General features: G+C 36.0%; 1 protein-coding gene across 15 annotated transcripts in view; it reads right to left on the reverse strand.

The window, feature by feature from the left end:
* Positions 1-18033, reverse strand: part of AHI1 (Abelson helper integration site 1) — a 222774-nt gene that overhangs the window by 170632 nt on the left and 34109 nt on the right. For 14 of the 15 annotated variants that reach the window (XR_008625786.2, XR_004672188.3, XM_034962898.3 and 11 more), the window contains 5 exons: positions 16338-16897; positions 13644-13825; positions 7994-8213; positions 6234-6426; positions 3835-3930 (listed from right to left, as the gene is read on the reverse strand). Coding sequence is in view for 13 of the 15 variants with exons in the window: in XM_034962898.3 (XP_034818789.3) it covers positions 3835-3930; positions 6234-6426; positions 7994-8213; positions 13644-13825; positions 16338-16897 (1251 nt within the window). In the remaining 2 variants the exon portion in view is untranslated. Of the gene's footprint in view, positions 1-3834; positions 3931-6233; positions 6427-7993; positions 8214-13643; positions 13826-16337; positions 16898-18033 lie in introns of those variants that run through there. The other variant, XM_055114146.2, reaches the window with a different exon arrangement.

Genomic DNA, 18033 nt, shown 5'->3' on the forward strand with positions numbered 1-18033 from the left:
TCAGAACGTTGTTCAGCAATGATAAGTTCAGGAATGATGCATCAACAAGGAAAAAGAGATGGCAAAATATAGCCCATCTTTTCCCCTACCCCTTTAGGAAAGAATGTAAAGACAATGGAGGTTATAAGCTGAGCGGGTGACATTGTGATTAGTGTCAAATGACACACAGGGGTAAAGAACCATTCCAAATTGAGTAATAGATATGTTCAGTCATTAAATCATAAGCACTCGAGACTCCCTTCATAAACTCTCCTACAGCTCCCCAAAGCTTATCACGGTGATTTTAAAAAGATATTCCCCAGCTTCTAAATCATACTTTCCATAGATTAATTTAAACAGGCAATTTAGTTTACATTAATATGTTGCTTAGCATGAGTTAACAACTAAGATTCAGCCAAGACCCTGCCATTATGGTTATAAATTATATAATGTAGAGCTCAGATAAATAAGGCTTTATTACTTTTTAGTTTAAAAGAATAGCCACATATATGTACTAAAAGAACTGAAAGTACCTGAGAATCTGAGGCATAGCTGAGAATTAGGATAAAGTCTCATTTGAATTACTGTAATAACTTAACAATTATCCAAGACATCCCTCGTACCAACAGGATAGGTAATAAAAGATTTAAATTTTAATTGTCTTCATGCCACTTCTCTTTTTTTTTTTTTTGTTTTGAAATGGAGTCTCACTCTGTCACCCAGGCTGGAGTGCAGTGGTGCAATCACGGGTCACTACAACTTCCATTCCCTGTGTCCAAGCAATCCTCCCCGCTCAGCCTCCCGAGTAGCTGGGATTACAGGTGCACACCACCACATCTGGCAAATTTTTGTATTTTTAGTAGAGACAGGGTTTCACCATATTGGCCAGGTTGGTCTCAAACTCCTGACCTCAAGTGATCGGCCCACCTCACCTCCCAGCGTGCTGGGATTACAGGAGTCAGCTACTGCATCCGTCATGCCACTTTCTTGAAGATGAATTTTATCCTTGCCACTCTTTCTATCATCAATGATTAATTCCCTCAATATATATTCACCAAACACTTTCTATGTGACATTAATATGCTGGGAGCTGGTGATATTATAGCATGGAGTTTCAAGAGAGTGACATATTAAATGCAAAAAGATCTAGTAAAAAAAGGACTAAAAATGTTCAACATATTTACCCAAAAGAAGTCATTGGTGACTCTAAAAAGCTTACAGTCTAATGAAGAAGACAGGTAAGTGTTAGAAGACGTGAAGCACATAGGATACCTTACTCTTTCTGGGGGGTGGGGATGGGATAAGAATTCTTGACTGCCATTTTTGCCAATGGCATAAGATGAATAAATAAATAAAAATCCATATAGTACTTAGAGGTAGAAATGCCCTGAAGTATGTTACTGCTTCCTAAGTGCAACTTACAGTAAATTCTGCAGGTCTGCACAAATCTTGGCATAAAAGAAATGCAGTTTCTAATAAAACCACACGATGGCACTGTTTACTATGTGAAAGTGAGTTTTTTGCTTTTTTTTTTTAATGGCTTTTTTTCTTTGCTCTAAATCAGTATGGAAGGTGGTATGGAAAAAGGCATAACAGATTTATAAAAGGGTGATCATCGATAGCACACTGGACCAGGTGATTGCTAAGGCCACTCTCAAATTACTTACTCACCATAGCCAACCTGGTGGCTGTTCAGCCCTTTGACTATAAAACTTCTAAAATCTCTCTCTAACCTCCAATATGGATTAAATGTCTCAACTGGATTTTCACAGCATCTGTTCTATAGCACATAATAATGTAGGTAACAGGTCTGTACAGAAATTAAATTGGAGGGCAGCTATATACAATATCTAATTTATCTATGAATGTACTGAATTTAGCAGACTGTCTCACATTTTATAGATCATATTTGTTGAATGAATGGATTCACAAATGAAAATGTTTTTATAAGATGGTACAAAATAATTACTCAAGAGTTTTCATAATTTAAATTGATGTTTGAAGGAAAAGATAATTACAAAATTAAAATATCCTTTTTTAAACATCAATCTTTCATCTTTGCTGAAACATCTCGTCAAAGACATCCTAGTCAGAGACACCTAGTCAAAGACAAATGTACAAAGACATTTTTTACCTAGACTACTGCTAAGAATTTCCTAATGTGATTTTCAAGTATCTACATTTGCTCCCTCTAGAATCTGTTCTCCACATAACAGAGTATATATCTTTCTAAAACACAAATCAGATTATTTTATTCTTTTGTTTAAAATCCCATAGTGGCTTCCCATTGCTCTTTAAATTCTATAATGGCTTCCTCTTGCTATAATGACTGAGAAGACCTCATCATAATTAACATCCCATTGACCTTAGCAACCTCTTCATGCACCATTCTTCTCCCCTTAGTCTCTGTCCTCCAATCTTGGTGGCCTTCTTTTGATTTTCTGAATTAACCCTGCTCCTTCAAATATCAGGGTTTTTGCATATATTGTACCCTCTACCATGGACCATTTCTTCCCCACCGGTGGCAACGTGTCTCTTCCTCAGGAATGTTTTCCCTGACCCCACAGTTCATCATCCATCCCATACCTCTTTACGATATTTATAAAAATTTATAATTAAATGATAAATTGTGAAATCAATTGTTTTATGTTTGTGTTGCTGGAATATGAAGTCCAGGAGTTCAAGGAATTTGTCATCTTTGTCCACTGACAACAGTAGCTGGCACATAGAAAAGTCTTAATATTTGTTGAACTGAATAAATAATGGCATGGCTGTTTGTCTTTTTTAATGCTACATCCTCAGAACCAAATAGTGTAACTGGCACATACTGGGCCATCAATAAATATTTAAGAATCTGAATGAGCACAACCTGAGCTTGAATTAGTAACTCTTCATCCCTACAACATTACCTTAGATTCTAATTCCTTATATGAGACCAAACTGATTTGGGAGAAAGCAGCCAACTAAATTTGAAGACTAGTTTTTTTTTTTTTTTTTTTCTTTTTTATTGATCATTCTTGGGTGTTTCTCGCAGAGGGGGATTTGGCAGGGTCACAGGACAATAGTGGAGGGAAGGTCAGCAGATAAACAAGTGAACAAAGTTCTCTGGTTTTCCTAGGCAGAGGACCCTGCGGCCTTCCGCAGTGTTTGTGTCCCTGGGTACTTGAGATTAGGGAGTGGTGATGACTCTTAACGAACATGCTGCCTTCAAGCATCTGTTTAACAAAGCACATCTTGTACCGCCCTTAATCCATTCAACCCTGAGTGGATACAGGACATGTTTCAAAGAGCACAGGGTTGGGGGTAAGGTCACAGATCAACAGGATCCCAAGGCAGAAGAATTTTTCTTAGTACAGAACAAAATGAAAAGTCTCCCATGTCTACCTCTTTCTACACAGACACGGCAACCATCCGATTTCTCAATCTTTTCCCCACCTTTCCCCCCTTTCTATTCCACAAAACCGCCATTGTCTTCATGGCCCGTTCTCAATGAGCTGTTGAGTACACCTCCCAGATGGGGTGGTGGCCGGGCAGAGGAGCTCCTCACTTCCCAGTAGGGGCGGCCGGGCAGAAGCGCCCCTCACCTCCCGGACGGGGCGGCTGGCCGGGCGGGGGGCTGACCCCCCCCACCTCCCTCCCGGACGGGGCGGCTGGCCGGGCGGGGGGCTGACCCCCCCACCTCCCTCCCGGACGGGGCGGCTGGCCGGGCGGGGGGCTGACCCCCCCACCTCCCGGACGGGGCGGCTGGCCGGGCGGGGGGCTGACCCCCCCACCTCCCTCCCGGACGGGGCGGCTGGCCGGGCGGGGGGCTGACAAGACTAGTTTTAAAGTGTTTAAAATGGATGAAAAACATACCTTAAGAAATGCCCAGGCAATTTTCCGAAAGCCACATTCTTGGTTTTGAACCTCAGAATTATTCTTAATTTCATCCATGCTTAAGAAATCAAGAATCTGCAAATAAATTCACAGAAGACTAAGCTACCTAAAATTTAATATTTTCTAATGGTACATTATTAAAACTTTAAAAAATCATTTGTATAGTACTTAAAAACATTAACCTTTACAGGGAATAAAAACATTTTTATCTCATTTCATTCACCTTAAAGTTAACTCATTCAGTTAGGGAGGGTCCATTTTCTGACTATTTTATCTTTCATTAATAAATACTATGATTTATTTCAAATCCAAAGCAAAGTGTTAATCACCTCAAATATAACCTAGGTACAAATATAATAGGCATAGAATTCTTAAGCTTTCATTGTTTTTTATGTATCACAGCAGACTTTAAAGGATTGTTTGTTTAAAAAACTCACAACCCTATTTCTGGGTCTTTGTCTTGGATCACCTTCCTGAAGTTGGGGTTTTTCTCTTTGGATGTATGTTATAATTAGGCTTCTCAAGAGGATTTCTTCCATTCCTCTATCCTGTCTGGACATTAAAGCTCATGGATTTGCAACCAACCTGCCACAGAGATCATATTCTAGATATTTATCAAAGGCTATCACTTCAAACTTACTGGTGCTTATTAAAAGCTCAGCTGCGAAAATGAGATCTTTATAGAAAGAAGACTGCTTAAGAAATGATACAGACTCCAATCATCTGTGCTTTTTGGATACCTAAATCTTTTTTACAGATATAATACATGCTCAGTGAAAACATAATATAAAAAATATACAGATCCAAAGTAAAAACAACTTGTAATCCAGACCCATAGATGGTCACCATTAACATCTAGTTTGCAGGCCAAATCTTTTTCTGTGCATTCCTAAACATATGTGTGGAACTACAAATCTAATAATGCTATTTCACAAATTATTTTCATATAGTATGTAGTGAATATCTCTTCATGTCAATACATACACATGAATACCGTAATGTTAATGACTGCCTACTATTCTGTCACAAATACCATAAATTTAACAAAAATTATAACTTATTTAACCAAATCTCTTACTGATCTAAATGTAGGTTATTTTATCTCCCTAAAATTTTTGCTATTATAAACAGTGCTGAAATAAATATCCTTGCACACACATCTTCACGGACTTGTCATTTTTTTCCTTAAGATAAATACCTAAGAGTAAAATAATGGTTTTAAAGACTGTGAGACATTATCAAGTTGTCCTCAACACTTAAAAAACTGAGATCAAAAAGCAGTTGCATAGGCAATAACATATTACATTAAAACTTAAGAAGCAACCAAAAGCGTTTATAATACAACAATCTATCCTTCTTCATCTCTTAATACTAAAATGAATACAGAAGAAAATTATAACAAATGACAAAGTTTGAAGACAAAAAATTCCTTAAGATACAAATTATATCAATTTTTCAACAATAACAGCTTTATGTAAATCACACACAACATAATCACAAATGTAAATATTGGAATATTTGTATCATAAATACAAACAGACAACCTGAAAGTCAAGGATCATAAAAACAAGTAATTCTACAAAATGAATCTTCGGCACTGGTTATGCCAAGTCCCCTGCTGTTCCCATGCTAAACTTCTCCATCTAGCTTACACTGGAAGGGGGCTTTCTCTATTTTCCTTTGCTTATGGAGACAGAACACATGATAGAGTAAAGAAATGTGGTATTCTAGGTTCAAACTATCTGCAAACGCATTTTTTTAAAACTTAAAATTCGAGTAACTTTGGGGAAATCACTTTTATTCCAAACCTTGTTATCATTTTCAGTAAGAAAATTATATAATAACAACTAGTCAGCTCAAAAGCCATGTATTCCATAAAGCTTTCCCTGACTCCACTGACCCGCCACTAACCCTTCACATATAAGTTCTACATCATTTTTGGTTACATATTAAATTGCATTAATTAACTGATCTGTGTACATTTATCTTTATTTATCCAGGTGGTACACATATTCTTAGGGTGTCTGACATGGTTAAATGAGTTTATGCTTTGTGAAATGGGTTTAAAATGCAGAAATGCATTCATATCGAGTGGATTCATCACTTCACTACAGTTAACAGTCACAGGGCTGTTGTAATTATTAAATGATACAAAGTAGGCCAAATGGTTAAATAGTAAATACTCAGCAAATATGCTATCACTGTTTATAAAAGGGCGTCTCACTTGTATTCCACAGCATTGGAAAACTAAATCCTAGAGATTAAATTCTCACGCAACTTTTTTTTTTGCCTTACTGGACTACTAAAAATAATAGCTTACATTTGTGCTATTAAATATTAACTATCATTTAATTTGAATTGGTCCATTCAATTCATACCTCAAAGAACAGGATGACTTTAGGACTCTCATCAGAGCCTCGAAGCAAATAGGGAAAATTTTCATTAAATACAATTTGTTCTTCCCACTCTGGAAGTCTTGATTTTAACTGTTTAAAATCATATGGCTGGGTCATAATAGGAAGAATATAATCCACATTCTCTTTTTCATAGTAAGATGAAACAGGCCGTTCACTGTACAAAAAGAGATACTTCCATTAACACAATTTTCATAATTTTGAGGTGAGAAAAAAATATATAGTGTACAAGGTGAGGCAACCAGAAATAATGAATAGTCATAATAATACAAAAGGAAAAATTATTCTGAGTGTCCATCTAGAAACTTACAAATTTTATAAGACTTAAAAGTAACAGTCCATCTTACATTTGTCTACTGTCAATCGGTTTCACATGATTATTTTATTATAGAAATATAAAGTGAGAAGTATGATTATACCTTTGCCATATAAAGCTGGGATAAACTAACTCCTTCAGAATTTTATAAGAGTTTATAATAAAATAGACATTGCCAGGCACAGCGGCTCAAGCCTGTAACCCTAGCACTTTGGGAGGCTGAGGCAGGTGGACTGCTTGAGCTCAGGAGTTTGGGACCAGCCTGGGTAACATGATGAAACCTCGTTTCTAAAAAAAATAGAAAAAAAGTTAGCTGGGCATGGTGGCACATGTCTGCAGTCCCAGCTACGTGGGAGTCTGAGGTGGGAGGATCACCTGAGCCCAGGGAGGTTGAGGCTGTAGTAAGCTGTGATTGCACCACTGCACTCCAGCCAGTGAGATGCAGTGAGATATTGTCTCAAAAAAAAAAAAAAAAGACATAAAATTGATTTTACATAAAAAAGGCACAAGACTGTAAACCCTTTGAGTTGTCATATTTTCTTTGTGTGCCCTAACGCAAATGAATAGGTGAATGGGCTTTTCTTGGACAATCTTCCTGTTTCCATTCCCCACTGGTTTTCCAAACAATTTTTAAAAAAATTCTAGTATAAATGTGTATTTCATTGTACTTTTCATTTGGGATTTCAAACATGCATTAGCTATAGAAGTACTCTTAGAAAAAACATTCAAGATTCATTTACCTTACCTGAAGCCCAGATAACATTACTTTCAAAAGAAAAATATGAGGTTAGACAATTAAAGCATTTACAATGCAATATAAAATATTTACAATGCAACTTTATGTCATAAATTATGTCTACTAAGCTGGCAGAAGCTCTCTACCACTTAAAATGAATTATTCCCTTCCACTTAAAAGTAATTACTGAGCCAGGCACGGTGGGTCATGCCTGTAATCCCAGCACTTTGGGAGGCTGAGGCAGGTAGATCGCCTGAGGTCAGGAGTTCGAGATCAGCCTGGCCAAACCCCGCCTCCACTAAAAATACAAAAATTAGCCAGGAGTGGTGGCGAGTGCCTGTAATCCCAGCTACTTGGGAGGCTGAGGCAGTAGAATCACTTGAACCCGGGAGGCAGAGGTTGCAGTGGGCCGAGATTGAGCACTGCATTCCAGCCTGGGCGACAAAGCGAGACTCCATCTCGGAAAAAAAGTAATTACTGAATTAGATGTTCTCCATTTCTTCTACAACATTCTGATCAATGTTAATGACTGATGAACACCTACAACTAGTAGACCATTCTCTAATACAAATCCATAACTCTATTCCCACTGACTTTCAACTACCAATGGCAGAAAAAAGACTTCTACTAGTTTCAGTTTCAAGAATTAGTTGTGCAATTAAAAAAAATTACCTATCATCTTTCTTGACATATTGACCAGTATGCTCATCAACCACATGAATTTTTACCATTGGGTGAGAAATCATAAAATCTGACTTAAGTCTATCAGTTCGGTGAATGTAAACTCCCAAGACAAGGTCATCATCAAGCAAACATTTGGGATAAACCGGGCTATCTCGGCTTGTTATTTCATGAACACCATCACCATCAACATCTTCGTTATTATCTGCAACTACACGCATGGAAAAAAAAATCAATGTTATAATTAGTTGTTCCCATAGTAGTATTTACATATAACCTAATCTTTAAGATCTATGATGATTTCACTGTGTTCAAAGGAACTTCAAGGGGAAAGAAAGAAAAAGCCAGACAACGCAAACCATAGTGTGAAAGTAAAATACTACATTTGCTAATACATTACAAATAAGGTGAAAAATCCTTGTTTATCTTTTTCCTAATAAGTAGGAGAAACACAAAAAGAAAAAAAAGAGAGTCAAAGTCAGAAAAGTAACTTTATCCAGGTATTTTCTAAGTAGAATATATATGACAACTAGAATTTCTAATTCTGGGTAGGATGCAGTAGGATGCAGCAGGTAAACACTTTGGGTAACAACTGGAAAGAGCCAAATAATTTACAAATATCTTATTTTAAATTTTAAAGGCATCAGAAAAATACAGAAAGAAGGTATAGTAGACAGATTAAAATTCCAGAAAGGGAGAATCAGTCAGAGGTCAGCTGATGGACTGGCAGCTGTTTTTGTCTCTGGGGACATTTGCTGATTCAGGGTGTGAGCTGAAGATCAGAGTTTGGCTTAGGCAGAAAGTCACTGCCAGGAGAATGAGAAATAAGCAAAACTTTTAGTGATTCCACAGGACTAAAATGATAAAACTGGAGATTTGAGAAGCCTCAAACACATGACCAATTTTTCTCACAAAACTGAATTCTGATGCTATAGAGAAGCTAGAGAGGTAGTGAAATCTCCCAGGCTTGTGGTGCTAGCAGACCATGATCTGCCAGGGGAAGGGGACCAAAACAAAACAGGCAAAGGTGAAGCCCTGGAGGGTGTGGTCAATTTACACTGAGGACCAAGAGCAACTTTTCATCTGGGGTCATCTACCAAATCTGGTCACAGTTCTAGGTTGATAATCCAGGTGTGATTTCTGGCAGAAGGTTGCTACTGAGGGACAGAGAAACCAGCGGATATTTTGGCATGCTTGGGGGCTACAGTGACAAAAATGGATACCTGAAGGATGTCCAACATATAGCCAGTCTCCTGCTCAAAGAATTTGCCAAATTTTGAAGCGGCATGAGACAGAAGACTAAATGGCTAAGTGGAAAAGCACTGAAGGGCAAAACTGGATCTCCCATCGTATTTAGGGCTATGAATTATTAGAGATAAAGAAGGGCGCTGCATTATGATAAAAGTGATAACTTGACAAGAGATACAAGAAAAATAAACTGAAAATCGGAATGGAAATGTTAATACCTCTCTCAACAGCTGACAGAATAAGTAGACCAAAAAAATTAATAAGAAGAACTGAGCACAATTAAACTTGACCTAACTGACATACATAGGACACTGCACTCAACATTAGAAATTGCATCCTTTTCAAATGAGCATGGAATATTTACCAAATCTGACCATAAAATGGTCATTAAAAAGGCCTCAATAAACTCAGAGGATTGAAATCATTCATAATATGTTATCTGACAACAATGGAAGACAGAAACCAATAAAAGGTAACTAGAAAAGCATCTGCTGCCTGAAACTAAGCAACATACTTCTAAATAATGATCAACTAAAATGGAAATTAGAAAATATTTTGTGTTAAATAATAAAAATACACAATATTAAAAATTTTGGAGATGCAGGTAAAGTAGTACTTAAATGGAAATTTAGTCTTAAATGCATATAAGACTGAAATCTTTCTTATAAAACCCAATTTTAAAGCTAGAAATAAGTAGCAAATCAAACCCAAATAAGTACAAAGAAGGAAAATACAGTTACAAGAAAAAAAATCACTAAAATAGTACATAAATGTACAATAGAGAAAATCAAAGCTAAAGGTTGGTTTTTGAAAAGACTCATAAATTTAAAATCCTAAGGCTGATCAAGAAATTGAGAGAAAACAAACTGCCAATACCATGAATGAAAACATGGGACAGCCTTTCAGATGCTATAGAAATGCAAAATTTGGATGAAATAGACACATCCCTCAAAAACTACAGTCTATCAAATAGCTGACAGAAGTAAAAAAAAAAAAAAAAACAAAAGATTGATAATAAAGAAATTAAATCTTGATTTGTATCAAGGCAAGCAAAATGATAAGGCATAAGGACTGAAAAAGAAGCGATAAAACTATCGTTATTAACGTATTACATGATTGCATATGTAGAAAAATCAAAACAATGTAAGAATAAACTCTGTGGGCCGCGATAGCTCACACCTGTAATCCCAGCACTCTGGGAGACTGAGGTGGGAGAACTGCTTGAGCCCAGGAGTTTGAGACTAGCCTGGAAAATGTAGTGAGACCTTGTCTCTACAAAAATTAGCCAAGAATGGTGGTGCATGCCTGTAGTCCCAGCTACTTGGAAGACTGAGGTGGGAAGATCGCTTGAACCTGGGAAGTATAAGTTGCAGTGAGCCGAGATCACGCCACTGCACTCCAGCCTGAGTGACAGGGCAAGACCCTGTCTCAAAAATAAATAAATAAATAAACTCTTGCAATAAGTGAATTTAGCAAATCAATGGATACAATGTTAAAAAATTTTAAATACATTTCTACATATATGTACCAGCAACAAATACAAAACAAAAATTTTTTAAATGCCATTTATAATATCATTAAGAAACATCAAATCCTAGGAATAAATCTAAGGAGAGATTCTGCTGAAATGTATATTGCTGGGATATATTAAATAAGATGCAAATAAATGGAAGTGCATACCAAATTCATATAGCCTGAGAATCAATACTGTGTAAAAATGTCAAGTCTCTTTAGAGAGTTGTTATGCTGTGACTCTTTAGATTCACCCAGTCTAGATCAAAATCACAGCTTGCAAGACAGAATGAGGGTAAAAAGGAAGAGGGAGAATGGAGAAGCTCTTCTAAAATCCATACAGAAATGCAAAGTAAAGAATAGCCTAGACAATGCAGATGAAGAAGGAAAAAGCTAGAGTATAATACTAAATAGCAAGACCTATTAAAAAGCTACAGTATTTAGACATGGTAGTGTTGGTACAAACTGTCTAATTTAAAAGAATAGAGACTACAAAAACTGATCCACACGTAACACAGTCATGTTATTTATGGGAAAAGTGACACTGCAACACAGAGGGAAAAAGACACTCTCTTCAGTAAATGGTACTGGGTCAATCATAATATATATTCACATGGATATCTTGATCACTGCTTCCTATCATAAACATAAACCAATTCCTGATGAACTGCATATCTAAATGTGAAAGTAAAACAGAAACAGTAAAACTTTTAAAATAAAACTTTTAGAATAAAACTTTTAGAAAAATATCTTCAGAACTTAGGAAAGATTTCTTAAATCACAGCACTTACCATCAAAGGAAAAAAATGGATAAACTGGACAATACAAAAATTTCTGTTTTTCAAAAGACACCAATGAGAGAGAAATAATCAAACCAGAGTAGGACGACATTTGCGATATAAATGTGGGTAGGTATTTATATCTGAGAATAATCTCATATTGAGGTATATAAACCTATCACTACAAATCAATTAGAAAAAGACAATTCTGTGTTTTAAAAAATGCAGACAACTTGAATATATTTACAAATGTCAAAATCTAAGTAGTTAATAAACATGAAAACACTCAACTTCAATAGTTACCATGGAAATAAAATTAAAACCAAAATGAATATCACTATACATTCCTGAAGAATGAGGAAAATTTAGTCACTCCTAAGAATGACTAAAACGTTAAAAAACAGTATTACATGTTGGTAAAGATGTGGAGTGACTGGAACTCTCAAACACTGCTAGTGTCAACTGGTAAACCAACTTTGGAAAACTGGAAGTAATTATTAAAGCAAAAAATATACATAATCTATGACAGCAATTCTACTCCTAACAATATGCCCAAGATAAAGGTATGCATGTGCTTACCAAATACGTGACTGCAATGTGAATTACCGCTTTACTTATAATTGCCTAAAACTAGAAACAACTCAAATGACCATCAATAAAATAGGCAAATTAACTGTGGTATATTCACACAATGGATATCTAAATAATACAAAAACAGAATTAAGAATGAATAAGCTCAACTGTATGCAAGCAACAGTAGTATAAATCTTACAAAATTAACATTGAGTAAAAAAAGTCAGGCACAAGGAGCATAGTATTTATCATTCTATTCATATTAAAGTATAAAAATAAGCAAAAATAAACTCTGTTAGATGTCCAGGTAGTGGTTACTCCCATAGGGCAACTAACGGGAAGGTGATTTTTCTGGGTGCTAATGATGTTCTGTTTCCAAATTTAGGTAATGATTTTATAGGTATGTTCAGTTTGTGAAAAAAACTTTAAAAATACGTATATGAGTATACTGCTTAGTGCTTTATATATATAGAAACACATAAAACAAGTATACTGCTTAGTGCTTTTCTATATATATCTATATACACATTATGCTTCAACAAAAGATTTTAAAATTTTAATTATAGAAACCACAAAACATCATCACTTACATCTTCTAATGAATAAGTACCACAAAATCTAAAATTGCCCATTTTAATCCCAATTTTTGGCCAATCAAATGGAAACTGAAAGACTAAAAAAGGATGTATGAGTAGAAAAGAACATGTAAAGAAAAATAAGAGAAAACAAACAAGAAAAGAAGAAGACAGAAATCAACAAGGCAAAGAGAAAGTTGAGAAAGGAAAGAGAAGTGGTATTAGGCTGACGAATTGGGAGGATACCATGTTGGACAGGATGCAGCCTTAACATCAGAAATGTTTATTGGCTGCTGACCATTTATAGCTTTCAACAACTGAGTCCTAACCATTTAGAGGATGTAAACTCAATGGTTTAAAGAAGAAATCCTCTATGCCACAATAGCAACTACAAAGTCAGTATCATTTTAGAGTTGAATTTAAAGTATGTCAAGAATCAGAGAAGGTCAGGCATGGTGGCTCATGCCTGTAACCCCAGCATTTTGGGAGGCTGAGGCAGGTGGATCACTTGAGGTCATGAGTTCGAGACCAGCTTGGCCAACATGGTGAAACCCCGTCTCTACTAACAATACAAAAATTAGCCGGGTATGGTGGCATGCATCTGCAATCCCAGCTACTCAGGAGGCCGAGGCAGGAGAATCGCTTTAACCTGGGAGGTGGAGGTTGCAATGAGCCGAGATCGTGCCACTGCATTCCAGCCTGGGAGACAGAGTAAGACACCATCTCAAAAAAAAAAAAAAAAAATCAGAGAAGACTCAAGTGATACAAACTCATCAGAGACCTACAGCTACAAATACATGTGTGCTTTAATCTAGATGAATTCAAGAACAAGTACCAAATATCCTATATTGAATTATTTTCAAGTATACCCATCAGTTTTAAAGGGTTAAAATTCCTAGAATCAAGTTATTTCTACCAACATACACAATTTTTCATTTAATTTGTATAGCAAACCTGCTTTAGTCTTCTTTTTTGTTTTTTTTGGTTTAGGTTTTGTATCATCTTGCATGCTGTCTTCTGTGCTTTGTTCCATTGAGCTTATTTCATCATCTTGATGAGAATCTGAAGAAACTGATCTAACTGAAGATTCTTTCTTTTGTTCACCTTCAACTGTGTCACCAGAGATGGTCAATGTACTACAAATATAATCCAAGTATCAGCCATTACAGATATATTATTATTATAATTATTATTCATGATGCAACAGAGTGAACCATAAATAGGAGCAAAGATAATCCTAAAATCACTATTATTGTCTCTTGAGAGATGCATATATTTTCTTATACACTAAAATGGTTAACTGTCAAATAGGTATCATAGGTGGTATTTTATACTTCGTGAGGAGTTACACGATTCAACTAAAACTGAGCTCTAAACCCCAGGGGAAAGGGAAATTGTATTAATATTTTATGAGCAATTGATCTCTCTTTACATAGGACTTATCAAAGCATGCCCACCCTGCTGCCAAGTAAATGATTTATCAACCAATTTTTAAATTACCTTATTTAAAGGTATAAAAAGTATTCTAGGTTTGTTCTGTCTTCAAGAGGCTTCACATGCACAACTTTTGATTTCTCTTTTTTCTTTTCTTTTTTTTTTAAGACTGGGTTTCGCGCTGTCGCCCAAGTTGGAGTGCAGTGGTACAATCATAGCTCACTGCTGCCTCAACCTCCCAGGCTCCAGCAATCCTCCCACTTCTGCCTCCCAAATAGCTGAGACTACAGGCACATGCCACCATACCTGGCTAATTTTTGTAATTTTTGTAGAGATGGAGTTTCACTATGTTGCTCAGGCAGGGATTTCTAGGTAAAAATTAATTCCTTGGTGAGTCACTAAATTTTCAGAAGGCTATTACTAAAATTAAAATCTATATCACATGAACTAGTAAATGGTAAGAAGTAGCAACCCAGAAGCATACTGAGTTTAAAGAAAAACCAGCCTACTAACATTTTAATGTATCAAGTAAAAAATCTGCATGTAAATAATAAAAAATTAATTTCCAATATTTTTAGTCATATTTCAAAAAAAAATGGGTTGAGGAAAGTAAGACTAGAGAAATATTTCAAATTAGTCATTCCAGAAAGCCATTCTATTTGATCACATCACCAAACCCTGTTCTTTAAGAACAGCTACCCTTTGCATGCCACTGTCACGTGTTATTAAAAATTCATGAGCTAACCCTATTTCATATTGACTATGGCTTACCAGTCTACCACAGAGGTGGTAGCTATGAGAAGGAAGATTTATAGTATACTATGGTAGGAAGCCTCTAAGATGGACCTTACTGATCCCCACCTCTTCATATTCATGTCTTTGTGTAATCCCCTTTCTTTTGTGTGTAGGCTGGACTAGTGACTTACTTCTGACAGACAGAATATGATAAAAGTAATGAATGCCACTTATAAGATTAGGTTCCAAAAAGACTGTGACTTCTGTCTTGCTCTCACTCTCTCAGAGCCCTTGGTCTGGGTAAGCAAGTGGCCATGTTGTGTGTAGACCATATGGAGACAGTCCATGTGGCAAGGAACTGGTATACCGGGCCCAAAGCCAGTCAGGACCTGAGGCCTACCAACAACCACATGAATGAGCTTAGAACTCGATCTTCTAAGGCCTTCTAACAGCTATGTCACTTGACAGATCCTCCCCCAGTCAAGGCTTGAGGTGACTTCAGTCCCAGCTAACATCCTGATTGCAACCTGTGATTGACAGAGACACCCAGTGAAGTCACTCTCAGATTGCTGGCCCACAGAAACTCTGAGACAGTAAATGCTTGTTGTCTTAAGCTGCTAAATTCTGGGATCATCTTTTTAATGGAGCAACAGATAACTAATATATACTATCATGTCCCTGCAGCAACTTGGTTTGCCATATCTTTATTACCACCGGTCACCTAGCTTTTGAAAAGAGGGGAATTATTTTTGGCTGAGGGCTTTAGGGGAAATTGATGCTGAATGCCAAAGAATAGTCACATATAGAATGTTCCCACCTCAAGTTGTTTCTCTAGAGGAGAACGGCAGGGGGGATCAAAGTTAATTATAGCAGTTAAAAAGCATTTTTATCTTATTGTTTTCTCCAAATAGAAAACATATAAATATGTGTATGTTCACTTAACCTCACACTCTATATACAAGTACATACCTATATAAGCATCATATAGAGAAAAAGATTGGAATACCAAATTGCCAATAGTGATTATCTTTGAATAGTTTTTCTACAATGAGCTAATGTTATCTGTATAAGAAAAAAAGTTATATTTATATATCCAAACAGGTATTTGTAACTCAAAAAAGGGGAAATAATTAGGTTTCTATTACTTTGAAAGCAGATGTAAGTGAGTAGTTCAGGGTAGGGACAAGGATCTGGCTCAGCCTCTTACTAGTTCTGTACTTCCGTTTCCTCATCAGCAAGATAGGAAGAATATTACTTTTCCTCATAAGATTGTCATAAGAAATAAATGAGTTAATTCTCGTAAAGCACCTAGTACATAGTAAGGTGTTATGTAAAAGTTAGCTGTTCTTATCTTAGTGGCAATGTCTCCAAATAAAAGCCTAAGAATTTTCTTTGTTAAACCACAGATAATATTCAAAACCTGAAAATAATAGAGTGTTTTTCTAAGAGGATATTTTACATTTATCAATGTAAAAATACCTTGTTTCAGCTTTAGAGAAGACCGGAACTTCCTTTTTCTTTTTCCTTTTTTCACTGCTTAATTTGTCATCATGGAATAAAGTATCTGAGGGAAAGTAAGTCAACTGTTCTTTCAGTTTCTTTCTTATTTTCTTCTTAATCTCCTTTGCCATTTCTTCAGTTACATGGCACTGATATGCTTGCATCAATTCTTCATCCTCTTCTAAATCATTCTCTTCTCTTCCCTCATTTGCCTTCTCACTTTTCTGATGATCAACGCCTGGCTGTGGCTTTGTATGTGTTTTCTGGTGTGTAGAATCAACCTTCTTCTCAGGAGTTTCCGGTTTCAGGTCTTGTGTAGTCAACTGGGGCACCGTCTTTATCACCTTTTTATTTGGCTTTCCTTGTTTGTCTTCCTCTACACTAGCATCACCATTAGGATTTTCAGTTGCTGACTGTGTGTTCCTCAATTTGTTTTTAGTGACTCTCATGCTCTTCTTCAGGTTGTTAGTGTTAGCAGCACTTACATCATCAATTGTAGTTTCTTTAATATGGGGAAGATTGCTTCTAATAGTGTCGGGCTAGGAAAAGAAGACATGATAACAAAGTTTCAGTTACACATAGATTAGTTATATAAAGAAAAACCTAATAATTAATATTTGACAATGTGGAATTATTGGGAGGATTATTTAGTTTTTCACCTGGACATAGTGACACTATTTTAGAGCATATGAGTACTCTCATAATTTATGCTTCCAGAATTTGATTAGTAATCTCTGAATGTAACTTCAGATTAAATGAGTTAATTGACATGGGAAAAAAGTACTTAAGGACCTATAAGAAGTGAATTAATTGCTCAAATCTCAAATGCTATTTTCCTCATATTTTCCTCATGATCTACACTCTAATAGATATTCAAGAAATTGCTAAAAGAGCCATTGAATGTGACATTTCAGGTTACCCAATAGGAAATATACATGGGTCATTTATTTTGCTTCATAATTACACTCTAAAAGCAAAAGTCTACAGCTCTAAGATCACCCTGCAGTAAATCTAAGTGTACCACTAAAATGCTGCTAAATATTACATATTAAGTTAAATCCAATGACAGACTAAGCACAATCTTGTACCTCCTTCCCCAATTAAAATTATTTAAAATGAGATATATTTTTAATAGAAAAAAATAAATAAGGATAAGAGTCAAGTAATACAAGGAAGAGGAGGAGGAGATAAACTAGAGGATGACCAATCGAGGAGCTGGGATGAACAGCTCTGTTTCCCACCTCCATTTGTGTTGACTTTCACCCTTGGGATTAAGCATCCCAGCAAAGAGAGAAAGGGCAGTATGCTTCAGGTAGGTATAATTCCCATAAACTGCAGAGGCAGACCATGTTAAAAACAACTAACAAGGAAGAGAAGAGAGATTCTCAAATGTAAAGATGGCTTGACAACTGAAAATTAACAAACACTAAAGGAAGGTAGCACAATGAAGGAAAGCCACCAAATCAAATACAATAAATAAATGAACACCAAAGGAAAATACATATCATATGTAAGAATTTAAAACAAGTATAGTTAATATTAATAAAGAAATGCAAAAGCATACTGGAGCAAGAAAACCAAACTGCTGATATTAAAATAAAATTCTGAATGATAGAAATAGAAGTTTAACTGATGTGTTGAAAAACAGAATGGACAAAAACCATTGCTGACTGTG

This window comes from Pan paniscus, chromosome 5, assembly GCF_029289425.2.
Source record: "Pan paniscus chromosome 5, NHGRI_mPanPan1-v2.0_pri, whole genome shotgun sequence".
In the NCBI taxonomy this organism is placed as follows: Eukaryota; Metazoa; Chordata; class Mammalia; order Primates; family Hominidae; genus Pan; species Pan paniscus.